The 27370-nt window shown below is 39.1% G+C and overlaps 1 protein-coding gene across 4 annotated transcripts; it reads left to right on the plus strand.

Moving 5' to 3' along the window:
* On the plus strand, window positions 1–26743 carry LOC137249713 (phospholipase ABHD3-like). Of its 4 annotated transcripts, none has more exons than XM_067781485.1 (8): window positions 1–308; window positions 10865–11068; window positions 11211–11380; window positions 15552–15889; window positions 17768–17854; window positions 17919–18052; window positions 26093–26258; window positions 26323–26743. In XM_067781485.1, the coding sequence occupies exons 2-8, from the start codon at window positions 10955–10957 to the stop codon at window positions 26556–26558; spliced, it is 1245 nt and encodes a 414-aa protein (XP_067637586.1). In that variant the 5' UTR covers window positions 1–308; window positions 10865–10954; the 3' UTR covers window positions 26559–26743. The 4 variants fall into 4 exon arrangements, with proteins under 4 accessions (XP_067637586.1, XP_067637588.1, XP_067637587.1 ...); XM_067781487.1 differs by lacking the exon at window positions 1–308 and adding an exon at window positions 564–788; XM_067781486.1 differs by lacking the exon at window positions 1–308 and adding an exon at window positions 564–784.
* The last annotated feature ends 627 nt before the right edge of the window (window positions 26744–27370 follow it).

Genomic DNA, 27370 nt, shown 5'->3' on the forward strand with positions numbered 1-27370 from the left:
GCAGTTTAAGCTATTTTTCTCCAGTGTTTCTATTGCTTCACTCATGGCTACTACTTTCGCCTTAAAAAGACTACAGTGATTTGGCAGCTTGTAGGATTTCCTGATCAGCGCAGTATTCCACAGGCCCTACTCTTTGTATCGCCGCGTCTGCCATTTGAGCGCCAACCGCCAATCTTCCACCACTATTGTGGCTCTAAGAGACCAATCGAAAGCATAGTGGGGAAAGTAGAAACCATAGGCAAAGTTTGCAGTAAGGAGAAGGGAAGACTTCAATACGTCGGTTATCAGGATAAAAAGCTTGGAAACAGGTTTGTATATTATCAGACAGCTATACGTCAGTAAGACAGAGCGGCAGAAGTTTCATTCTCTATACTCATATATATATGTACATATGTATATCAAAAGCTTATATGAGCGCTGAGAACGCTAAAAGCCATAAACTATATCAGGATGTGATATAAGCCCACCGAACGACCCATAATGTATGTAATTTATGCACATTTATATGGCAGCTTGTTCCAATGCGCACAGCTGATCTAGATTACTCTCGACCGATAGTTGAACAGTCCTATCAGATACGTTCAGCCGATTGTCGCTCTCACATGCCATCGGTGTCCGTTGGAAAATTATTGAATTTTTCAGTGTGGTGTGCGTAAAATGTATACAAATTAAAACAAAAAAAGCATTACCACGTAGATAATTAAAGGGTATCTACAAATTGATAAGAGCAGCTTACGCTTAACTTGCAATTAATAAATTTTGAGTTCTTGAATAGCTGAAGAAAGTGAGTGAGTGTAAATAGAATTTTCATCATTATCGGTAAATTCGATAACCTTCGAAATATGAAATAAAATTTTATAGATTTTTTTCGCAAAGAAACCTTAGAATCACAAATCAAGCAAACATTTGCTGACAAGCAAGGTTGAAAGCCGAATCAGTTGGAAAAATCAAAACTAAACAAACAAAAGTATGAAATTTAATGCTTGCAATTGGATATAACAATTTGTTTATTTATTTCGGGAATTGTAAACATTTGTCTTATTTTTCATTTGAATTTGGCATATCGTCTCTTAAAAGTGTGATAACTACGCAAACGATGAAGAGAAGTATGAACGGAAGAACGGTGTAACAAAAGTCCTACAGAGAAGTCATTTAATTCGTTGTTTTAAAGCTAAACGAATATTCTAATGGAGTGTCGGTAAAAATTGTGTTTGTTAATTTTGTAAAACTAAGCCGCGCGCTGCAAATTTCGAGTTTCAATTTTGTGTGCAAAATGACCGTTAAGCTAAACTACAGTGTCGGAAAAAACTAAAGCACCAAAAGTCATTTGCTATATGTGTGGTTGCTGGAATCTAATCCTTCATTCAATTGCATAATGCTAACCCCAGTTTCTTGATCACCTGTTGAAATTGTGTGCTGTATCGGAGCTAGTAAAAGTCTAGAGCAGGGGTGGACTGCTAATACGCGTCCAAGCATATCGGGAGAGTTGTTAAAAGACGCGTATTGACTCCGACAACAATAATCCGAAGGCAGAAAAGAAAAATTTGATCTCTGTCCGGAGATGTTTGCAGTTGAAGTTGGCGATTTTCATGTGGTTGTTGTAATGTTGTTGTGCACTGGTTTCGGAGGGCGCGGAGTAATTTTTCGGGTTTTCGTTAATATCTTTTGAACGAGTTCAAATTTTTATTTTCCGCCGAAATTCGTTCTGCGCCACGAATATAAGTTGCTTGTGCGTTCTATCAAAGCAAATGATTGCGGAATGAATTCCTTAAAGTATTGCAGGTAAAAGTCTAGTTGAGGGGTCGACTGCTAATAGGTTACCAAAAATATCGAGAGAGGTATCAAACGACGGGTCCTAACATCAGCATTAATAATCCGAAGGCGGAAAATAAAAATTTTAACTCGTTCAAAAGATATTAACGAAAAACCGAAAAATGACCCACGGGTACCTCCGAGACTGGGGGTGGTATCCATCGTATTTTTACGCAGAACACCTTTCTGCGTTGGCGGCCTTTGGCCGCGCTAATAATAAATTACCCTGGATGGGTCCAACCCCGGTTTGGAGACCCAAACTATATCCGCACAAAACACTTATGTTCACAATTTTTTTTTGTGGGTACTACAACATTACAACAACCACATGAAAATCGCAAACTTCAACTGCAAATATCTCCGCACAGAGATAAAATTCTTATTTTCCGCCTTCGGATTATTGTTCTCGAGATTAATACGTGTCTTTTAACACCACTCTCGATATTTTTTGATGCGTATTAGCAGTCGATCCCTCAACTAGACTTTGACCGTATTGAAATCCAGTGAATACAAAAAAAAAGAGAAAAATTACAAACATTTTTTTTAATTCTACCGGAATAACGTTAAAGCGTTGCATTAGTCTGGGGCTGCAATGAAAAGATATGAATAGAATAATTGAAAAGGTGTAGCTTTTTCATTTTATCTTCAGAAAGCTCCAATTCATATTCAGAAAATTACAAGTCATATTTAGAATTTCCATTTAATATTCATAAAGATTCAACTGGTATTCAGAAAGTTACAATTCACATTCAGAAAATCACAGTTCATACTCAGAATTTCTATTTCATATACCAAAAAATACATTTAGTATTCAGAAAATTACAATTAATTTTCAGAAAATTAAAATTCAGTATTAGAAAATTTCACTGTACACTTTTAAATGTTATGTTGCGTACATAGTAGAGATATACGTCGCCGATTTTTGTCGTTCTTCGCACGCCGCCGCCGAATGTCAAAAACAACGGCGCGGGGGCGGTAATGAATTATCGCACTTTTTCGGTTGTGATTCGACTTTTTTCCATTTTAATATGGTTTAATATAATTTCATTGTTCAATATCAATAACATTTTGGATTTTTAAATGAGTATAGTTTTTAACCGACTCATTTCTAACTATCGAACTTTCTTTAATCGGCAATTAAAGGTTTTTTATGAAGCTTTTATCTATATTTCGTCTGTAAATTGCACCCATATCACATCTGTGAAAAACGCAGTTTCGAAAAATGTGTTGTGAGTTAAGGTGACAATGTGGATATCAATCAATAGGTATTGAAGAAGGTATCAATACGGGAGGGTTATTATTTCAAAAACCCACTTAGATTTGGGGATGTTGGCCTAAATTTTTACCATAGAATGTGTTTTTTACAATGTAGGCGTATGACACTTATTTTTACTGAAAAATTTTCCTGTTAAACACAAAATTTTTCGTCGGGTTATGGCTCCAGAAACGTTGGGAAATGCATTGCCAAAAAGGGGCAGTGCTGCACCCATTTTTCAAGATTTGATTTGATTTCTTGTTATAATGGCACAAAATACGATTGGTACAAAACTATTTTTCGCTATGATTTAACTTATTATTTTTGCCTACGACCCTTTTTGATGTCATTTATATAAAAGTGGGCGTGGTCCTTATCCAATCTTATCCATTTTTCCTAGAAATATTTCCTGTTATAAGGAAAATGTGTGTACCCAATTTTGTTACGATATGTAAATCTTTCTTGGAGTTATGGCTCCCGAAACATTGAAAATTGCTTAGACAGAAAAAGGGCAGTGCCACACACATTTTCAAAAAATTTAGAGTTTTCCAATTTAATGTTATAATTCAATTTAGAAAGTAAAATTCTGTTGATAAAAAGCTCTTTTTCGCTAAGATATAGCTTATTATTTTCGTCCACGAACCTTTTAAAAATCTTTTATATAAAAGTGGGCGTGGTCTTTAACCGATTTCGTTAATTTTTCTTCAAAGCATTCCTTATAGTAAAGGCAACCTCTCTGCCGAATTTTGTTATGATAGGTTTAACGATTTTTGATTTATGATTAATAATATTTGTAAAATTGATTTTATAACAAGTGGGCGGTGCCACGCCCATTTTAACTTTTTTTTTTCAAATTTTGATCACGTCAAATTTCAACATTCTAGGTGTATTATTTACTAAATAATCAGGTTTTTTGTGTTTCCCAAAATGTTATATATATAAAAAGTGGGCGTGGTTATCATCCGATTTCGCTCATTTTCAATACCAATCTATTCTGGGTCCAGATAAGCTCGCGTACCAAATTTGGTGAAGATACCTCAAGATTTACTCCTGAAATTATCCTGTTAACGGACGGACGGACGGACGGACATGGCTCCATCAAATTTTTTTTTTGATACTGATGATTTTGATATATAGAAGTCTATATCTATCTCAATTCCGTTATATTTATTTATTTATTTAATTTCGTCAATGAACAAAAGTTTCTTACTGACTACGCATTAGAGATATACGCCGCCCACAAACGCCGCCGCCGCCCACAAACGCCGCCGCCGCCGCCGCCGAGTGTCAAACATATCGGCGAGGCGGCGGCGGCGGCGGCAGCGTCCGGCGCGTTACTATATTTTCTACTCGTTTAAGACTGTTTAGGCCATTTATTGTTCATGTCGAAAATTGGTCGGACATGGTCAAAAGTGGTATCAACGGATACGCATGTTGTTGTTGTTGTAGCGATAAGGATACTCCCCGAAGGCCTTGGGGAGTGTTATCGATGTTGATGGTCCTTTGCCCGATGCAGATCCGGCACGTTTCGGTACCAAGCCCAACCATCTCGGGAACGATTTGTTATAAAACCACATGCGCCCTTCTTGGCCATCCCGCCCTCCCTACCCCTAGATCCATGAGGAGTTCGGGGTTGCCAGAGCCTCGGCTGTTAATGAAACAGGATTCGCCACGGATAGGTGAGGTTGACAATTGGGCAATATAGCTTCTCCAAATATGTTGCGCAGGCAACCTGAAAGGGTTGCGCTACACAACTCCTTGAATCTGATATTTTAGTCGCCTCTTACGACAGGCATACCTACCGCGGGTATATTCTGACCCCCTAACCCGCGGGAGGATGCGCATCACTGCCAGTTATAAGAAACTAATTGCGAAATTTAACTCTTTCTAACTGTTCAAAAGTTATGTAAAAAAACCGGCGCTTTCGATGTCAGCATAACACGGACTTTGCATCACCCAAATCACTAAGTTATTAAAACAAAACACTAAAAGAAAAATTTTTTTAATAAATTTATATGTTCACTTTGCATATATATATTTTTTTAATTAAAATAAAATTACCCAAATAAATTTACCCAAGGCAAACATGTTCTCAAATTGTCCTCAAGTTGTTAAAAAAAGCAAATTATCCAAAAAACTGCAGATTTTTTAAAAAATTTACATTGCTGAAAGAATAGCGAAATCAGTGATGCAAAATCCTTTAGTAGGTTATAGGTGCATAAACACTCCTTTGAAATGATTCTTACCTCATACTTAAGTTGAAGATATATGATAAAAAGTGAAAAACCACTTGGGCTTACATTCAAAGATCTGTTGTTTATTTGCGAAACTACAATAGCGTCTGAAATTTTAATTTTGATTTTCATACTTAATCCTTCAACACCCAAGTATCCCGGTTTGACGTTTCCTAAAGTTAGCGGCCCTATCCCCAACCAGCCCTTGGAGTGACTCACATTGATTATAGTCCATCAACCAAGTTTAAATATCACCTACACGTTACGGCTCCTTTTACAAATGTGAATACGTAGGCACATATATTTACTAAGTGAGGTTCTGTCCTTCGCAAGAACACTCAAAGTGGCGAAGCAAAAGCTTTCCCAAGATAGTCGAACTAATGACCGTGTGTGCTACTATCCTAACCTAGTGAACAGTCGAACTAGTCTGAAAACTGAAGCTATGCGATCATCCATAATGACCTCTTATATCATAAGGCCGGAAAACAGCAGTTAACACCTTGCAACTTAAAATCCTTCGATTTTCATTCTAAAATATCGTTGAAATCAATGATGTGAACGCAAACGTCGTCAAACTTTGGTCTACATTTTAAAAATTTTATCCAGGGTCCTTGTAAAATTTTAATTATATAGATGCGCCGAGGATTATACGATTTTCACCCATGAGTTACGCAATGACATCCGAATAGTCACTCCCTAACGTTTCAAGGTTTTTCTCTGGTGTAGCTCGGCAGCATAGCGCGACAAAAACATCCGTTAGAAAGTGTTCAGAGCTACACCTAGAGCTTATAGGAAAGTGACATCGACGAAGGTACATATGAGTTCAAAGTCGCTGTCCTATAGCTTCTGTGCTGGCATATGGTGTGGGGGTCAGGAGGCGTGGTAGCGACTGGTGGTCGGGATTGCTACTGTTCGCACATCGGGAATTGTAGGTGGACAAAAGCTTTCCTAAATATTATTTTTTTAAATAGAAAATTCAAGCTTTTTAAAGTAAGAATACCGGCGTACGCCGGCGCGCCGCTCACGCCGCCGCCGTCGATAAACGCATATACTACGCATATACTAGTTACAGAAAATACTTATACAATTAAATAGCAGACAATTGTTTAATGTAGTTTAAGACAACATTTCTTAATACTGAACCCGGAAGTGAAAGATCCAAATCAATCATTTGGTTAATATGATTAGTTTCCCCAAGGGCTCGCCCAACTGGTGCATTCATTCATAGCATAATTCGATCTTGCAGCGGTCAAGTAAAATAAATCAGAACGCCTAAAATTTCTAAAAGGAATATTGAACGGTATTTTCCGAAGAATATCAGGACAATCTATCACGCCGGTAAGGACGTTCAGAATGAAAGAGTAAGATAAAAGTAATCTATCCACTAGTAGATCTAAGTTTAAAAGCAAACAACGTGACTCATAGGATGGCATAGGTGCGCTGAAGTTGAGAAATCTTAGTCCAAACTTAATAAATTTCTTTTGCATACGCTCAATTCTATTTATGTGGGTACTATGAAAAGGTCGCCAAATATCGCAGCATATTCAAGACGGGACATAACAAAGGCCGTATAAAGAGACTTAAGAGTCGGGAGAATCGGAGCTATTGCGGCGTGTAAAGCCCAGCATAGAGTAGGAGTTAGCAACAATGAAATTAATATGAACATTGAATGTGAGTTTAGAGTCAAAATACACTCCTAGGTCTTTAACCTGATCGACCGATTTCAGTTGATTACCAGCAATCGGGTAGGTCGAATTCACTGTAATCAACTTCCTTGAATAGACCATCTGAAAACATTTGTCAATGTTTAAGAAGAGGTGATTCCTTTCACACCAAGAGTTAACTTTCTCAAGATCAGATTGCAAAGATATAGAGTCCTCAGTTCTCGAAACAACCGAGTAAATTTTAAGATCATCAGAATAAAGCAGACATTTTGCTGAAAAACACGCAGCTTATATCATATATCATAAAAAACACGAGCTTATATCATTTATAAAAATTATAAATAAAAGCGGCCCTAGGGTGCTACCTTGAGGAACTCCTGAGCTTGCATGAAATTCCCGTTATATTACATTATCTAGCTGGACTCTACAGTACCTTCCACTTAGATACGATCTGATCTTCTGAGAAATATGGAATGAAAACCCATTAATGCTAACTTTTTTAGTAAAATTTTATGCGACACCCTATCAAATGCCTTGGAAAAATCAGTATACACTACATCAATTTGAAACCCACCAACAAAACTCTCGATGCAATCTTCTGTAAAAATAGCAAGATTAGATACAGTTGATCTACCTTTGACGAAACCATGCTGGATCGGACAAATAAGTTTTTCAATACCAAAACTAATTTTATCTCTTACAATACTTTCAAACAATTTAGCGATTGTTGACAGTTTGGCAATTGGTTTGTAGTTCGAAATATCATTTTTATTACCATTTTTGTAAATAGGCATTATGTTAGTACTTTTACAAGCAGTTATAAATACTCCAGATGAGAGAGATAAGTTAAAAATCCACAGTAAAGGATTGAATAGAGCAGAACAGTTCTTAAATAGAATGGGGCAAAGGCGATCCACATCAGACTGAGAGGATTATTTGAGACTTAAAATACCATAACTGATATCTTCCCCCGATAATGATAGAGAGCCAAAATATAAACACGAATTAGAAATAACTGGGGAAAGCTCCTCATCCATTTCATTACTAACAAAGTTTGCACTAAAAAAGTCAGCAAAAAGATTAGCAGAGTCTATAGCCGAATAAGAGTGCTTCTCATTATAATACATCGAGGTAGGAATGTTTGATTTATTTTTCTTTGACTTAATAAAAGACCGAAAGGCTTTAGGGTTAATCTTTATATTACTTTCGAATTTGCATATATAGCTTTCCCGAAGTAACTTATCAAGAGTTTTAAAATCAGCAAAGCAACATTTATATTTTTCAACGTGCAAGATATTTGCAATTTTCTATAAAACTTACTACAAATATTCTTTAAATTCTTTAGCTCTTTCATATACCTCGGTAGCTTATATCGCTTATTAGGTACAACTGGAACATGACTGAAACCTGTACAACCAACCGTTATCCAATCAAAGTTAGTATACTCTGTGTGCAAAGCACGCTGCGTATGAAAACAGTCGCTTTCGATTTTGGCTGAAGGAATAAGCGAAATCAGTGATGCAAAATCCTTTAGTAGGTTTTAGGGGCATAAATACTCCTTTGAAATATTTTTTACCTCATACCTAAGTTGAGAATATATGTACGTATGAGAAGGGTTTGAAAAATCACTTGGGCTTACATTCAAACATCTGTTGTTTATTTGCGAAACTATACAATAGCGTCTGAAATGTTAATCCTTCAACACCCAAGTCTCCCGGTTTGACACTTCCTAAAGTTGGCGGCCCTATCCGAAACTACTCCCTTGGAGTGAATCACATTGATTATAGCCTATCAACCAAGTTTAAATATCACCTACACGTTACGGCTGCTTTTACAAATGTGAATACGTAGGCACATTTTTTAACCAGGTTAGGCTTTGTCCTTCGCAAGAACACTCAAAGCGGTGAAGCAAAAGCTTTCACAAGACAGTCGAACTAATGACCGTGTGTGCTACTACCCTAATATAGTGGACAGTCGAAAATTGAAGCTACGCGGTCTCCATAATAAGCTCTTATATCATAAGGCCAGAAAACAGCAGTTAACATCTATCAACTTAAAATCGGTCGACTTGCATTCTAAAATATCGTTTTGATTCAACGAAGACTATTGAAATCAATGTTGTGAACACAAACGTCTGCAAACTTTGGTCTACATTTTAAAAATTTTATCCAGCGTCCTTGTAAAATTTTAATTATGTAGATGCGCCGAGGATTATACGATTTTCACCCATGAGTTTCGCAATGACATCCACTTAGACTGCTTATGATTTCTAGGGCGGCATCCTTGGCCGAACAATGACTCCCTAACATTTCAAGGTGTTTCTCTGGTGTAGCTCGGCAGCATAGCGCGACAAAAGCATACGTTGGAAAGATTTCGGAGCTACACCTAGAGCTTCTAGGAAAGTGACGTTGACGAAGGTATGAGTTCGAAGTCGCAGTCCTATAGCTTCTGTGCTGGCATATGGTGTGAGGGTCAGGAGGCGTGGTAGCGACTGGTGGTCGGGATTGCTACTGTTCGCACATCGAGAATTGTAGCTCTTAAAAACAGCCGAAAAACTGGAGGCGCCCTGTGCCACGAGAGTAATGAGTATTAATAGACTATTCATAGCAACCGTAAGTCGCCTTTGTGCGTGAAAGCCCAGGAGCCGGGGTTTCGAAGCCTCTCTGGAGTAAGTGAACGAAGGACAATCCCTCCGCAAGGAGCTCCTGAACATCTTTGAACGATCTGCGAGATTTTGAGGAAAAAACCCCGGATCTTTCCGAAATGGCCAAAACGTTGATTTCCTTAAATACATACAAACAAAACATTTCCTAAATATTATTTTTTTAAATTGAAAAATCAGGCTTTTTAAACTAAGAACACCGACGTATGCCGGCGCGCCGCCCATACCATCGCCGCCGGTATATAATAGAGCCTACGCCGCCGCCGCCGATAAAGTGATCGGCGTAAACCTCTAGTACATAGAAGATAAGCGGTCACTTCTGAATATGAAATGTTACTTTCTGAATATCAATTGTAGTTTCCTGAACATGAAATTGAAGTACTGAACATTAACTGGAATTTTCTGAATATGAATTGTAACTTTCTGAATATGAATTGCAATTTTCTGAATATCAATTGTAATTTTCCGAATATCAAGTGGAACTTCTGAATATGAATTGTAACTTTCTGAATATGAATTGTAATTTTCTGATAATGAATTGCGACTTTATGAATATAAACCGAAAAAGGTGTAGGTTTATGCGATGCGAAACTGATATTTTAGAACGCCTACTTATTTTATAAGAAAATTAGGTTAGGCTAGGTTAAACTGGCCGGTTAACAAAGACCTCACATAGACTGAATGTGTCCATACCCTGCAAAAATCGTTGGACCATGTGGTCCACTGGAGTACTTACCATTCTACTCCACTGTAATGCAGCGATGGACCAACTCACGTTTCTACACGAACATGTTGTAAGCCGATCATTGCTCGTTTTTAACGATTGGAATCACTACACGATGTTTATTGGATTGTGGGTACTCCATGGATTACTCTGATGTAATGCGGAGCTGGAGTATATGGTCAGGTCCTAGGACATCGCAATGTTAATTGGACCATATTTTTTGTATGAATTGTGGTTAATTTTGGAGCACTCGCTTGGTCCATAGCGAGTACTCCATACATGCATGCATGGAGTACTCGCGATTTTTGCAGGGTAGTGTTACCAGAATTTGTTTGACGACCAAACGGAAGAACCGCAATCAGGTGCTAGGACATATGTTATAGAATAACTCCGTCGTCTTGACAAATACTAGCAGTTTTCTAGGACCCAGCTTAATTGCTACCTCAAGATCTGGCAACTCTGCCGCCCCTAATAGTTGGAAGATAATTTAATTTATGTTATTTTATATTTCAGACTTGATCTCTCAACTTGATATTTCTTACTACAAAACTTCCTCTCGTACAATTTGCAAAATATAACAGAAACTGGATCGAACATCTTAAAATGTACAAAATATTCGATAATCTCTACGATTATTTACCAAATATACTCGGTTATCTTGTGTTAGGCTTGGGCTTATGCATATATTTTGCATATTATCTTTTAGTTGTTGTTAAGGTAAGTTAATGAGATGATCGGTGTTGTAATTTTTTGTTTTTTTATTATAGGTAGGCGATTTCAGCCAGACAGTTATTCACATCAAATTGCCGATAAGTCTTATTTTTAATGTTTTCTATATATTTTGAAATTTTCTTTACAGCGTCCAATGCTTATTTGTTCCGATGGCCCACTCAAAACGTTCCTATTAAATGAAATACCAGCATTAAGTATGAAGTTTTGGCCAACTATTTGGTGTTTGGACAGTCGCGTACAAACTTTTATTGCAAGTGTTTTACGTTCAACGACGCTATCGGATATAAATTATAGAAGGTAGTAACTATTAAATTAAAAAAAAACTTTTGTTATGCTATTTTACGAGGGCCTAATGATAAGTTCTTATTTTCAACCAACCTGCGCTTTGGGGGTGGGGGTGCTAACACTACTTCCCAACTTGTTACCACGTTTCCATTACAAGCTCCCACTACTTGTATCCTCTATCAACAAATAAACACTATACGCAAATGTTTTTGGCAAGAAATATGTTTCCGCCCATTTTCAATGCATGTATCAATGGCCCATATGTATCTAGGGACACGTCATGGAATATAAACTAACCTCAGCAACGTTCAAACGGAGGCCATCTGCAGGGACTTATACGACTATAATTGCGTGTATCGATTATATGATCAAAAGTAGGGTCGTTAAGGCAACTTTGGGAGCTGGCTCAGTTTGTGAAATAGCTACCAAAGACAAATCTCAGAGCGACGTAATTTGCCTCTTCTTTTGATCCTGGAAGTTAATTTAAGTTAGGTTAGGTTAGAGTGACCACCGGTGCGAGCACCACTTAGGCCCAAAAAGGTCCCATTGTGATACCACGTGGATCTCTCGCCTACTCAAACCAACAGGTCGATACAGCAAACGTCAGGAGTTTCTTAGGTTCCAACTTAGCCAGATCACAAAGATCGTCAAAGAAGGAAGATCCCAGAGATTTCTTCCTCTTGTGCCAAAGCGCAGGACAATCGTACAGAAAATGTTTGACTGTTTCTATCTCCTCTTCGCCTTTGCAGCTCCTGCAGTAATCATTATACCCAGCTGTTGTGGGTTCCTCCCGATTGCTATGTGGTCGGTTATAAGTCCAACCACCAGAGATATACCCCCCTACCAAGAAGAAGGAGACTATTTGTCCGTCTTGCGTTCCATTCAGTCCACACGAGCTTAGAGTGGTAGCATGATTCAAGATTGCTCCATCTCATACCCGCTTTCCTAAGGAAAATCCCTTTCAAAATGAGCTTACAGGTAGCGAGCGGCATGCTCAATCCCTTCCAGGACGACAGCGTAACGGATGTGTCCCTCTTGCAAGTTCGTCAGCCATCTCATTGCCCGGTATATCCGAGTGTCTTTGCTCAGCGATCTCGTTAAGAGATTTGCGGCACTTCTCTTTCTCTACTACCCTGGACTTACATATGTCCGATCCAAGTGCTTTTAGTGCAGCGTGGCTGTCAGAGTAAATACAAATTTGGTTATAGCCGTGAGCAGCCTTCCCCAGGTGATCAACGGCCTCATTTAAAGTATACATCTCCGCCTGAAAGACGCTGCAATGATCAGGTAGGTTAAATGATAGATTCCACACTAGTTAAGGTGCAAAGACACCGCTACCCACCTTATTATCCAGTTTGGAGCCGTCAGTATATATCTGCAGCCTATCGCTCAGGCCCGGTGGCTCCTTCAACCAATAATCCCTATCCGGGATAATAACCTCGTACTTCATATTCAAAAATACAGTCGGAGCGCAATAATCCGACGAAGGCGAATCCAGATACTTAAGGATGACTGCATGACCCCCCACATTGTCTATCCATCCGGATAACTCTCGTAGCCGCAGAGCAGAAAAGACCGCACATTGCTTGGCCATTAAATCTATTGGGTACTCTAGAAGTTAATAAAAATAAAGGAATCTTTATGCCAGAAGCAACGAGGGTAGTCCCAGCGGTTTAGGTGGCTTAGAATATACCCACGGGAGGTATGCCTGTCGTAAGAGGCGACTAAAATACCAAATTAATTCAAGGGGTTGTGTAGCGCAACCCTCTCAAGGGGTTGCCAACGCAATTACATATAGCTTCTCCAACGCAATTGTCCAACCTACCCGTGGCGAATCCTGTTTCATTAACAGCCGACGCTCTGGCGACCCCGAAATCTTTATGGATGTAGGGGGGTGGGAGAGCGTTATCGCCTAGATAATAACACTCCCTAACGCCTTCCTATACAAGTGTTCGTGCGTTCGTTCTCTACGACTAAGAAAATCCAACATGTGGAAATCAAAAATATTAGATGACATGACACGGGGACGTTTAAACGGAATAAAAAATGACCTAACATCCGACAGCGACCGTATAACGGTAGCTCTTGACTTCCAAGGGCAGAACTTAAGATATTCTTCAATTGAGGAATGGGAAGGTGGCCTAAGTAGTGGTAGGGGCATTACAATCTATACAGATGGCTCGAAATTGGAAAAGGGAAATAGAGCTGGAATGTACCCAAAGTACCAGCAGGTAAGTCGATTGTACCGATTTACAGACTCATGCAGCGTCTTCCAGGCGGAGTTCTATGTCATAGAGGGAGCAGCCAGACTGCTCCAGGATAGTACGGCCCCAGACATCAATGTAACAATATTTGTCGACAGCCAGGCTGCCTTAAAGGCGTTAGGATTCCACGTGATAAAGTCGGATATCGTGCGGAGGTGTCGAGCCTCGCTTGCATGAATTTGCAGATGAGATAGTTCCGAAATGGTCATAATCATGGTAGACAGCTCCGTACGACGATCACTGGGTTAACTCCTGAGGAAAATCCAGGAATATTGGTTTAGAGCAACGGACACGCTGGGGGCCAATCGGGATGATTGCGAGATCTCAAGGTCTTTATGGCCAATTTTGGATATGAAGGGTACTAGCTTTCTTCTCAAGCGAACAAATCTGCAGTAGGAGTACTTACGGCTGTCATCACAGGGCATTGCGCTATTGTACCACTGCTCCGATATTGGCGCATACCAATAAGCTCCCTGTGCAAAAGCTGTCAGGATATGGAGGAAGAGGAGTCGATTCATCACTTTCTCTGCGGATGTACCGGACTGCAAACAAGACGACTTATATTTCTGGGCGCGCGGTTTTTCGACAGTCTGGTAGAGGTTGTGAAGGTAGATATTTCACTCCTGCTTGGGTTCATCAGAGATAGCAATTGGTTTGCTGAGAACCATTAGGAAGTAGTCTGGTTAGACAAATGGGCTGCCACCCGACACTCACTGAGGGCACTCACAATGGGAAATTCCCACGCAGGCCCTCTTAACCTAACCTAAACCAACACAGCTGTATACGCTTTTCTTAAGGAAGCTTTCTTTTGCTATAAGACTTTCATTTTTGGCAAACGACCTCCTGAATCTGAATATAAACATAATTTTTAGTAAGATTTAAGCTCAGCTCCACCTGACGGGAAATGGTTTTGTAGTCTACAATCATATCACACAACTTACATAATTGAATTGAAATAAAAAAACGAATCGGCGCCGAAATTTGCTGTTCCAAGATGGAAATGGCTTTTCGGTCGCTTTTTGTATAAACCATAAAGCGAACTTATCACTCGCCCCTAGTGGAGCAATTAAAGTTATTATATGCCATGAAATTATTGTTTACTAAAACTATTGAAAATATTAATTGACGAGCTGTACGCCGTTTACAGAGATGTGAATATAGTGAAGTAGAGGAGGAGGTGGAACAGAAGACAAAATACACATTCTGAATAGGAAAAAATTGGAGGTGGGTGATTAGACCTCCTTTGTAAGATAGTCTTTGCCTACTTGTAAACTTCATCTTAAAGAACTGATTTCTCGGGTTACTTTGATGTGGTTTCGACCAGCAAATTTGAACAATTTCTTTCGTAGTCCTCGAAATTGAACTATACAATATGATCACTCCGAATCTTTCAAAGCCTCTCCTACAAAATATGTGTACGAAAACTTCATACTTATAGCAAGATTACTCTCGCGAAGCTGATGCTGTCACTTTGATTGGACAATCTTTTGAATCCATCTTCTTATGTCTCCTCCCCAAGTGACCTATGTATAGTCAAGTTTTCACCTCTTCGCAATCGCATACACCAGACTTCTATTTACTGGCTTCACAGCGATTTAAAGTCATTGATTTGTGAGTAGCACCAGCGTTGTACCTAAAGACGGTGAAAGAACATCTCCACATCTTTTGCAATTTCGTACACTGGAACTTCTCGGCTTCCTTGGTCTAGACTTTACAACCTATTATTAACTCATTAGGTGGTATATACAATCGCTTTTTCTTTGAACTACCGCCATATACTCCGTAGGTTAACAGGTATTCTATATACGTAAGTTTGTTTTACGTTTTTTTTTTTTTATTACTAACTGATCATTAATAAATTTCATTATTTACGACCACAACAGTTTTTAATTCGACCTTTACACACTTTTAATTTTTAGAGAAATTTTAACTTTGAAAGATGGTGGAGAAGTTGCATTGGATTGGCTGGATGAGAACTGCAGTTCACTCTCGCCTTGTATTCTCATTTTACCCGGGTTGATTGGTAATTCTCAAGATGATTATGTCAAGTTATTTGTGCTTGCTGCCAACAAAGCTGGAATGCGTGTTGTTGTATTCAATAATCGTGGACTGGGTGGTATAGAGGTCAAAACGCCACTCCTTTATAATGCTTGCAAAGTTGATGATTTATCCGAAGTGGTGCAGTATGTGAGAAAAGTGTTGCCTGAGCATGTTAAATTGGGAGCTACGGGCATATCGTTGGGTGGTCTCGTACTAGGTGAGTATGAAAGCTGTAGACCTATAGATGTGGTATGTAGCGAACGTACGAACATTGACTACGACGGACGCGAATGAAATTGTTGCGACCGAGAGGAACACTGAATAGAACAAAAAATGTGCAGCCTAAGTTATCTGCAATTATAGGGAATTTATATACATATAAATGAGGGAATCAAGGTGGGAGAGGTAGAGGGAATGAGTGTGGGAGTGGAGCGACAATATAGGGAGGGATAATTGAATGGCTATGAGAAAGGGATATAAGGAATAAAGAATGGACAGAAAGAGAAAGGAGAAATTAAGGCTGAAATAGCAGAAAATGGGGAAGACAGTGATGAGGACGGGAGGAAGGGTCACTTTTCAAACATAGACAACCCCATATTTGGGCAGAAAACGCTGGCTGGGTATGCTAGTCTCTTATATATAACTCTGTGGCTATTTTCCTTAAATTTGGTATGCAAGAAGCTTATTAGCTTGGGGTACCTTCTTTCCTGGAAATGAACCAGGCACCAAAATCTTTGGTAGCCTTTTGCCTGGATTATATATCTGACAAAATCCATTAATACAAAAAAATTGTACGCATAGTCAGGGGCAGAGGGGAGAGGAGAGAGAGAGAAAGACTAAGAGATATACCGAGGGAATGTGATTATCATTATTATAATTATGCCTTGATGCACTGCGACATGTATTTAGTAGATCTATTGTGCTCGAACTTTCAGCATATTACTTTATGTCGGGGCTTTTAATGTATTTAAGTACCTCTTCAGGCTTTGAACTCCATATCACGAATGAATTAAAAGTTAACCCACCGAGATTGGAGACGCTGCCTTGTCAAAACGACGCATTCGCAAAAGATGTGAACCGGCGTTCATCCTTCAGCTCACAACAGTATCGGATACATTTAACTTACTTAGGTGATATCATAGACTACAGTGTCCCTTATAGTACCCAGTGAGAGTTCGTAGATCCTTTCTGCTTAGATTAATGAGTTAGATTCTGTCGTTGCTGGAAGTCGGTCTTCGTCTTCCTTGGACTGTCTTTGCCTTGTGCATTCAATCAACTGTTGTCAGACCAGCACGTACGGCTGTCTGGATGTCTGACAAAATGAGAATACTCGTCGAGCATAAGCTTCTTCGTGGAAATTTTCTTCAGAAAACTTCTATTGCATGGATTTCTGCCTGAAAAATAGTGGGGTAGCATCCTATTGGTATAGATTTCTTGAAGTTTGGCTCATAGATGCCAGCTCCCGTTTTTATATCATCAAATTTTGATCCATCCGTGAACGGCTGACGGTCAGTATATAGATTCCTTGTTTCACGAATTTCTCTGTCCACAATGAACACCTCAAAACTCCGTTAGATGGCGAGCGTAGGGGCCATTGCATCACGTATTTGCAGTAAGAGAGTCTGAGGGTCTTAGAGAGGTGTACAGAAAGAGTTAGGAAAACGGAAAAAGAGATAGTGGGAGAAATAAGCGAATGCAAAAAGTAGGTACAATTTCAAACTAATGACCTGATTTAAGAAAATTTGTAGAGTTTTACGGAACTGTTTTTTTCCTGGCAGTCGAGCAAATCAATTTGAAGAAATTAGATCCTTTATTTTCTATGAAGGGTAAAGAGAGATAGGGAAAAAGGCAAAAGCGCTAGTAAATGTAGACAAGACGGGGAGAAAATCTAAAGAAGCAAAAACAGAGGGGAGATGAAAGGATAGAGGCAAACAAAGAGAAGCGAACAGAGAACTATGGAAAGCGGAAAAGGTACTCAGAGGTTATTTGGAGTTAAGGTGCAACAGAGGGTGAAATGCAAGAAAGAGATGTTGGATTGGTATATAGGCAGCGCTAAAAGAAATATAGCTTCTTATAAAATTTTTGTTTGCTTCAGGCAACTATTTGGCGCGCAGAAATGAGGAAGCTCGTCGTAACATAACGGCTGCCAAAATTGTTTCAGTACCTTGGCAGGTGAATAAAGGTTGGACTATATTATTAAATGCTTAAAGTAAAATTGTAATGCTTTTTTATTTTATTATTCTCAGCCATTGACAGCATGGAACAACCTTTTTTAAATAGTCTTATGGGCATGGTATTGACGCAACAAATGCAATCTACTATAAGGAAGACTGGAATATATAAGCAGGAACATGGTCTTGATGAGACGAGAATTCAAGCGGTATGCCATTTATTTATGTACTAGTTGACTTGGCATATTTTGTTTTATATATTTAAATATTTTTCTTACTTCTCTGTGCCTCGTTTTAATTTTCCATTCTTTCACATTTTTCACTTCCACTCCCTTTTCACGTACACTCCTACTTCATTTTCATCTTCCAGAGTATCACTATATCATTAACATCATTAATTGGCGCTTAGCCGCCTAAGTGATTTTGGCTGTTTCGTTACAAGTCCCTGATTCGCGTTAACTGATGCGAATTGAAAGCGCAAAGGTCAAGTCTTTCTCCACCTGCCTCCCAACTGAGTGGAGGTATCCCGTACCTCTGCTTCCAACCAGCGGTGTCGACTGAAATACTTTCTTGGCCGGAGCGTTTTTATCCATTCGCATAATATGACCTAGCCAGCGAAGGCCATGGGCTTTTATTCGCTGCACTATCGTTGTTGTAGCAATGTTTCGCCCCACCTAATAGCTGCGATCGATCACAAATTGTCATCAATATCCTCTAACGGGAGTCCAAGGAAACTTGCTGTTTCGACAGGGGTGGACCATAATGAAAGGGGTGTTAAGAGGCGTTGTTTCCACATTACAATTAAAGAGATGGTTGGTGTCATGTGGGGACACATTGCAAGCGGGGCATACATTTTGTATGTCGGGGCTGATTCTAGATATGTAAGAGTTTAACCTGTTACAGTATCTAGAACGAAGTTGAGCCAGAGTAACTCGCGTTTCCCTGGGGAGTATGCGTGCCTCTTCCGAAAGTTTTGGGTACTGTTCCACGAGTACTGGATTCACCGGGCAATTCCCGGCATAAAGGTCCGACGCCTGTTTGTGGAGTTCACCAAGGACCTGCTTGTGTGTTTTTGCTTCATACGGCTGAGTTCTCAGGTGCCGTATTTCCTCAAAATGCTTACGGAGATGACTCCATAAGTCTTTAGGCGGTGCTGGCTCATCAATCAGATGTCTGTTGGGATGCCCAGGTTTCTGGGTATTCAACAGGGACTGTTTGGTTAGCATCTCATTTCTCTCCCTGATGGGAAGTATTCTCGCCTCATTATGTAGATGGTGTTCTGGGGACATAAGAAGACAGCCCGTGGCGGTTCTGAGCGCAGTATTTTGGCAGGCCTGTAGCTTCTTCCAGTGGGTAGTTTTTAGGCTTGGCGACCATATAGGGGACGCGTAGAACCCAAACGGCTGACCAATTGCTTTGTATGTGGTAATGAGCGTTTCTTTGTCTTTTCCCCAAGTACTGCCAACAAGGGATTTGAGGATTTTATTACGGCTCTGGATTTTCGGAACAATTGCGGCTGCCTGCTCACCAAAATGTAGATCCTGATCAAACGTCACACCCAAGATTTTGGGGTGTAGAACAGTCGGTAGCGTAGTGCCATCGACGTGGATGTTCAAAATGGTCGACATTTGGGACGTCCAAGCTGTAAATAGGGTCGCGGATGATTTAGTCGGTGATAATGCCAGGTTTCGCGAGGCGAAAAAACTGGAGAGATCAGGGAGGTAGCCGTTTATTCTGTTGCAAAGCTCATCGATCTTTGGGCCCGGACCTGTAGCCATTATTGTGCAGTCATCGGCGTAAGAAACGATAGTAACTCCTTCTGGTGGCGAAGGTAGTTTTGATATGTAAAAATTAAACAAAAGTGGGGATAGGACACCACCCTGAGGCACCCCTTGTTTAATTCTTCTTGGCTTTGATATTTCGTTTCTGAATTGCACCGATGCCTGCCGACCACCCAGATAATTTGCGGTCCACCTTTTAAGACATGGGGGAAGGGTAGACCCTTCCAAGTCTTGCAGTAACGTGCAATGATTGGCCGTATCAAAAGCTTTTGATAGGTCCAGCACTACGAGTACTGTTCTATGGTGGGGCTTCTGATTTAAACCACAATTTATCTGGGTGCTAATGGCATTTAGCGCGGTGGTGGTGCTATGGAGTTTTCTAAAGCCATGCTGATGACAGGCACTATCGCCATATTCATTTACAATGAGCTCGGTAATATTTCAGATCTTATTTTTGTTGATGAAAATTTAATTTTCAAAGTTTTCGAATCTAGTTTCCCAATCTGCAAATGTGATAAGCACCATGTTCCGCTCTCTCTCTCCATCGAATTTTGTAATTTTATCTCAGGGCCGATCGGTTTGTCGAATACCTGTTTAAATTTTCGTGACGCCGCTTTTGAGTCCTTAAATGCCAGGCTTCTAGAATTGGACTGGAAGTCTATTTTATCTTCGGAAAGTGTGGCGGATTGATACGATGCTTTTATTTTAACTGTTAATGAAATTTTTGCTAATAATCTGTCTTCTCTACCCACGCGAATTCAGAAACTTCCATGGTATACGAAAAATTTAAAGAAACTTAAAAATCTTAGAAATAAGCATTACAAACTTTATAAAACCTCTAATGATGTATTCCATAAGGATAAATATATTCAATACAGCAAAAATTTTTATGTACTCGATAAGTTTGTATACAATCAATATATTTCTCGATACGAAGAAGAGTTGAAGGAAAACCCAAAGGCCTTCTGGAAATACATTCGCTCGGAAAAAGTTGTTCAAATATTCCGACCTGTATGTCGTATTGCGGTGTTGCCTCAGAATGCCCTTTGGACTGCGTCAACCTTTTCGCGGATTTCTTCAAATCAAATATTGTATCGAGTCAATCGGTCAGTAATTTCTGTGTCGACGTTGTACAAATGGTCGATTTTGGATCCATGCTGGTCACGGAACAACACATAATCAATTGCATATTTGCCCAAAAAAAATCTATGAAAAGCGATGTTGATGGGATTTCGTCATTCATTTTAAAGAAATGCAGTGTGTCTTTTTGCGAACCATTAAATCACATATTTAACCTCTCACTAGCTAAATGTGAATTTATCGATCCGTGGAAAATAGCCTCCATTTCCCCTATTCTTAAATCGGGCAATAAAAATGATGTAGCTAACAACAGACCAATTTCTAAACTTTCGACATGCTCGAAACTCTTTGAGAAAGTAGTTAAATCCAAGCTATCTTTTGCAATAAAGAAATCCATAGATGAGTGCCAACATGGCTTTTTAACTGGTCGCTCCACGGTTACCAACCTTGCCTCTTTCTCTCAATTTTGTATTTCGTCATTTAAAAAAGGCCATCAAGTAGATGTTGTTTACACTGACTTCGCAAAGGCTTTTGATACAGTTACTCACAGCATTTTATTGCGTAAGCTTGAGTTAATTGGATTCCACTGTTCTTTTCTATGCTGGATTGGATCATATCTTTCCAATAGAATCTCGTTTGTTGAAATTGAGAATGTCAAGTCATATTCATTTGTAGCCACGTCCGGAGTACCTCAGGGAAGTAAACTTGGACCAATTTTATTTCTTCTCTTTATCAATGATATAGGAACCTGCTTTAAACATGCACAATATTTGCTCTATGCAGATGACCTAAAAGTTTTTAGAACGATCGCGAGCATGTCAGATGTATCTCTTTTACAGGATGATTTCAACAGTTATCTAATTGGAGCGCTATAAACAACTTACGCCTTAATATCAAAAAATGTTTTCATATTGATGTTTTCAAAACGTCAACACATTTAAGTCTACGTATACCCTTTTTGACCATAACCTTTCTACTGTCAGTGAATTTGCTGATCTTGGGGTAATGTTTGACTCTAGTTTCTCTTTCACATATCATATCAGCTTCATTATTCCGAAGGCCTATTCCAATCTCGCTTTTTTGCGGCGATATGGCAGAGACTTCAAAGATCCATACACAAGGAAAAGCTTATATAATTCCTTAGTACGTTAAAAATTGGATAATGCATCTATAATTTGGAATCCCATTTACTCTGTCCACTCTCATAGACTGGAAAGAGTACACAAGAGTTTCATTCGATTTGCTCTCCAACCGCTTCACTTCTCTGAACCGCTGCCCTCATATGGTGCACGGTGTGCCCTCATAAGCATTAAGTCGCTTTCGTCTAGACATTGCATTCAATCTTTGATGTTTGTATATGATTTAACATGTGGCTTAGTTGACTGCCCGGAACTGCTGGCGCAAGCAGATTTCTATGTACCAAGTAGAACTCTCCGTGCGCAATATCCATTTCACGTTAATCTAATTAGAGCTATTTACCGTAATTATGATGCTATTTCTAGGGCCCTCGGTGAATTTAACAAAATTTTTCGTAGTCTTGATCTTGATTTCGCACTCCCGAGATCGTGTTTTAGTGCTAAATTAGATTCATATTATGTATAATTTAAATTTTAATATGTATCTGCACTTAAGATCCTGATTTGTACATGCTAGTCTGTAATATTATTGCAATCATAGACTTAATAAACTGAATTTAATTGAATATCTGCGTAAAACTCTCCCGAATAGTCCAAGAGCCATCTTATCTTCTTTCGGCATCGTCCATGATTCCGAGCCTAATATCAGGACAGGTAAGATAAGCGACTTGTAGAACGTGATTTTTGTTATTCCCGTTTTTGTTAGAGTTATTCTCCGTTTGATGTCTAAGCTGGCATTGCTCGTGTTGTTAATGCTGATTCCCAAATAGACGAAATCCTTCACAGTCTCGGAATTTATATCAGTCAATAGTGACGTGACTGGCAAGGCGCGAATGCGCCGATACTTGCTTGAATGACAGCAAAGTACTTCGTCTTGTCCTCACTTACCGCAATACCCACTTATATTGCTTTATCTAATCCAGAGAAGGCAGAATTCACAGCGCCAATTCAGGCCAATAATATCAATATCATCTGCATACATCAGTTATTGTACGCCTTTAAAATATATTGTTCCATCACGGTTGAAAGAAATCAAACAAAAGGGTGTCGCCTGGTCTGAAGACTCGTTTGGTTTCGAATGGCGCCAGAGGTCCTTCCCAATCCTTACGGCGCTTGTTGCATTGCTCAACGTCGTTTGGCAGCGCCTTATTAACTTAGCAGGAAACTTAAATTCAGACATATCAGCATACAAACAGCTTCTTTTCTGCTTTAAAGTTGACAAAAAGATGGTGAGTGTCGTTTCTCTTATCGTGAGTCTTTTCCAGAATCTGGCGCATCATGGAACCTGGTCGATAGTAGATTTACCAGGTCTGAAGCCGCGTTGATAAGCTCCAATCAATTTGTTGACTATGGGCTTCAGCCTTTCGCACAGTATGCGAGATATAACTTTATACGCGATATTAAGCAGGCTCAGTCAGCGGGATTGGCGCAGTTTGCGGGATCGCTTTTCTTGTGGATTTTGTAGAGTACGCTTAGGCTCCGATCTGGAGGCATGCGCTCATCCGACCATATATTTCATAGGAGTTCTTTACCAACACTTCGCCTCTGTATTTAAACAACTCGGCGCGTGTTCCGCCATTATCTAGAGCCTTGTAATTTTTTAGCCGGGATATTGCCATTCTCACTTCGTCATAGACGGATGCCGGAATACATTTTCCATCATCGGTGATTGGGGTATCGCGTTCGTCTTCTCCCTCACTAGTTTGCAATGAGGAGAAGTGTTCCCTCCACAACTTAAGCACACTCTGTCCGTTAGTTACAAGGTCGGCATTATCGTTCCTGCAGAAGCTGCCGCGATCTTGAATCCTTCCGTATGATTTTTTGGTAGAATTTTCACTATATCAAAAATTTTGATTTTGGCGACCTTTTTGTTAACTAATCACTTTTTCTAGCTGGCTTGAGGTCTGAGTTGAAATAAAAACACAAGGGTTTTTTATATATTACCAATATATTTCGATTACACACGGTAATCGTCTTCAGGGTGAACACTACAAAACATAAAAACAACAAAATAAATAAATAAATAACAAATTTCCTAACATACAAATTTAAAAAAAAATTATAACATACATTTTTTACACGTGTGTATCACTTGACGTGGAGTTTATCACTGATCGTTTGTTTGTCAACAAATATCTATAGAAGCTAGCAGAGTTATCTACGTCCGTTTTATAGTTCATTCGTTTACTGGTTGGTGTGTTAATAATGTGAAGCATTTCCAGAGTAAATCGTTTTCTGTAATGTTGTTCTTGTTGAAAACAACAACGAAATTAGCAAGAGTACCCAGATTACTCACAAAATATGTCGACGATCTATTTGCTATAATACACGAAGATGATGTAAAAAGTACGCTAGACACACTAAACTCTTTCAATAAATATATAAATTTTACAACGGAACTTGAAGAAGACGGAAAACTACCATATCTTGACTCAGTTGTTATTAGAAGCAAAAACGAATTGAAGTTAAAGTGGTATAAGAAATCAACATCAACAGGACGAATCATCAACTTTTACTCAAAGCATCCAAAGACGATGATAATGAATACAGCATTGGGCTGTATAAGAAGAATGTTAGAAATTACGGACGACACTTACCACGAGGAAATTAAAAATGAAATAAAACTTTTGTTAAGAAGAAATGATTTTCCTGAAAACATAATTAAAACACTTTTAAATAAATATCAAGAAGAAAAGAATCAAGAAAAAGAAAAAGAAAAACCGCAGAAAATATTTAAGTCAGTAGCTTATGTGCCAAAATTGTCGGAACGATTGGCCAAATCAGACTGCTACAACAAAGATGAAGTAAAAATAGCCCATAAGCCGATAAATACATTAAAAAACATATATACTCAAACAAAATCAAAAATTCCACATACAGAAAAAAGCAATATAGTTTACGAAATTCCTTGCAATGGAAAAAACAACCAACCATGCCACAGCGTATATATTGGAACAACAAAAGGCAAACTTAAAACTAGACTAGCGCAACACAAATCGGATTACAAATATTGCCAACATACTGCAAACCAAAAAACTGCACTTATGACCCACTGTACTGAAAACTCCCACTCACCAAACTTTGACAAAGCTACTATTCTTCAACAAGAACAACATTACAGAAAACGATTTACTCTGGAAATGCTTCACATTATTAAAGCTGGAGACATTGGTGCTTTATCGGTAACCGTATCGGTAACCTTTTAACAGCTGATTCGACCAACCTTATGAGAATCAATGCAATCGATTATTGGTGCCGCTAAAGTCGTAACCGTATCGTAGCCAACCAATTGGGTTTTGGTTTACCGTCGTAACGATAAACAGCTGATTATGTTAGGGATACGGATACAGCGATACGACATACGGCACCAATGACTCCAGCTTTACACACCAACCAGTAAACGAATGAACTATAAAACGGACGTAGATAACTCTGCTAGCTTCTATAGATATTTGTTGACAAACAAACGATCAGTGATAAACTCCACGTCAAGTGATACACACGTGTAAAAAATGTATGTTATAATTTTTTTTAAATTTGTATGTTAGGAAATTTGTTATTTATTTATTTATTTTGTTGTTTTTATGTTTTGTAGTGTTCACCCTGAAGACGATTACCGTGTGTAATCGAAATATATTGGTAATATATAAAAAACCCTTGTGTTTTTATTTCAACTCAGACCTCAAGCCAGCTAGAAAAAAAGTGATTATATCAAAAATTAAGAAATAGGAGATGTAGGAAATTAGGATTTTTTATTTTAGGAGGTGTAATATAGAGTAGGCGTAAACTGTGAAAAAAGATAAAAATTTGATTCGATTATATTTGTTGGAGGCATGGCACCGCCCACGTTCTCAAAATTCGATGCGGTTTGACTTGTTGCTTTCAATCAATCCCCTGGTTCAGGTAGCCGCAGGAGATAAGGTGCAAACTGCACAAAAATGTCCAGCCTTTTCATCCCCTTTGCATCTGATGCTTTACACTTACGTCATTGGCCGCTGGAGAGCACAGCGCAATGTTCGTCACCTTAGTACGAGCACTTCAGTCTTTTTTTGTACGGCAAGGCCACCTTATTCCGAGGTTACAGTGCCGCTAATTCGCATTCGATGGAACGCTTTGGTGCATGCATCTAGGAGTCTTTAAAGCAGTCCCACAATCTTCAAATCTCCCTTAATGTCCTCAAGAATGTATGAATTTATCATCCCACCTCATTGAAATTTTGTTCCAATATTTTTTTTTATTTTTTTTTTTTCAGAGTAAAACAATGAGAGAATTCGATGTACATTTTACCATAAAACATTTTGGTTATCCAACTGTCGAAGATTATTACAAGGATGCATCTTTGCCCGACAAGCTACATCATATCTCGGTACCACTACTTTGCTTAAATGCTGCCGATGATCCACTACAACCAATGGAGGGTGAATATCTAATGAGACTAAGAGAACTTTATATTTAATTAAAAACAATCTCTAATTCTTTCAGGTATTCCAATTGAGGCAACAACGGATTGCACTCATGTTGCTATTATTGTAACGTCTCGTGGTGGTCACATTGGTTTCTTGGAAGGCATGTGGCCCTCGCTCAAGAATGAATACATGAGCCGTATCTTTACAAAATACTTTAAAAAAACTTTATACGATGAGCGTGGCGAGTTCCAAAGCATTAAAGAGGATCTTCATAAGGAATATCTTCAAAAGCAAGCTGTGCAGTGTCAATGAAAACTGCAGGCATTTGTTGATGTACTTAATTATGTAGTTAGAATTTTGACCTTAGTAATATTGGAAAAAATGTAGTTTAGATTAGCTTGTCTTTAACAAATAAACTGTGTACGCAAAATATGTTTGCTCAATTCCCAACTTGCCTACGAATACGTAGAAGGTACCTAATAAAGTCATAGAAGATAGCCTTGCCGGAGTTTTATAGAGATATAATGTACATAATTGCCCATTAGGTATTGTTATGCTCAGCATGTTGTTGTTGTTTTTGGGAGTGTTAACTATATGCATGGTCCTTTGCTGGATATAGATTCGGTACGTTTCGGTAAGGGTTGCGTCACACAATCCTTTGAATCATTTGGATATTTTAGTCGCCTCTTACGACAGGCACATCTGCCACGGACATACTCTGAGCTCCCTAATCCGCTGGGGTACGATAGTTTCACAAATTACATTTTGGGAACTTCCAGTAAATCGCCAGCGGCTAATTCTGTCAATAAACGAGCTACCCATTTTTCGCTGAGTTGGTACCCGAAAGGCCACCCGGCTGGCGTCTAATCACCCAACGATTTTTCCTTAAACAAGTCCCGCCAGCTATCCCTGTTTCGTCATAGCAGACGCCATTTGTGAGCACCAAGGATTATCATGACTTTCTCCATTAGTCTCTTCCAACTCAGCAAAGGTCTTCACCTTCCTCTGCGTCCGAATACGGTATATCGGTAATATCGATACCGTCCATTATTGCGAGCGATAAATCAGAACAGGTATGATGAGAGACTTGCGGAGCGTGAATTTTGTTTGTCGAGAAAGCTCTT

Source organism: Eurosta solidaginis, chromosome 4 (assembly GCF_040869045.1).
Source record: "Eurosta solidaginis isolate ZX-2024a chromosome 4, ASM4086904v1, whole genome shotgun sequence".
Lineage (NCBI taxonomy): Eukaryota > Metazoa > Arthropoda > Insecta > Diptera > Tephritidae > Eurosta > Eurosta solidaginis.

Bases quoted from the DNA above. Each gene is read 5' to 3' on its own strand.
- LOC137249713 (XM_067781485.1), top strand. From the start codon at position 10,955: ATGTACAAAATATTCGATAATCTCTACGATTATTTACCAAATATACTC. The intron at 15,890-17,767 runs GTGAGTATGAAA...TGTTTGCTTCAG, and splicing joins GTTGGGTGGTCTCGTACTAG to GCAACTATTTGGCGCGCAGA. The intron at 26,259-26,322 runs GTGAATATCTAA...TAATTCTTTCAG, and splicing joins TCCACTACAACCAATGGAGG to GTATTCCAATTGAGGCAACA.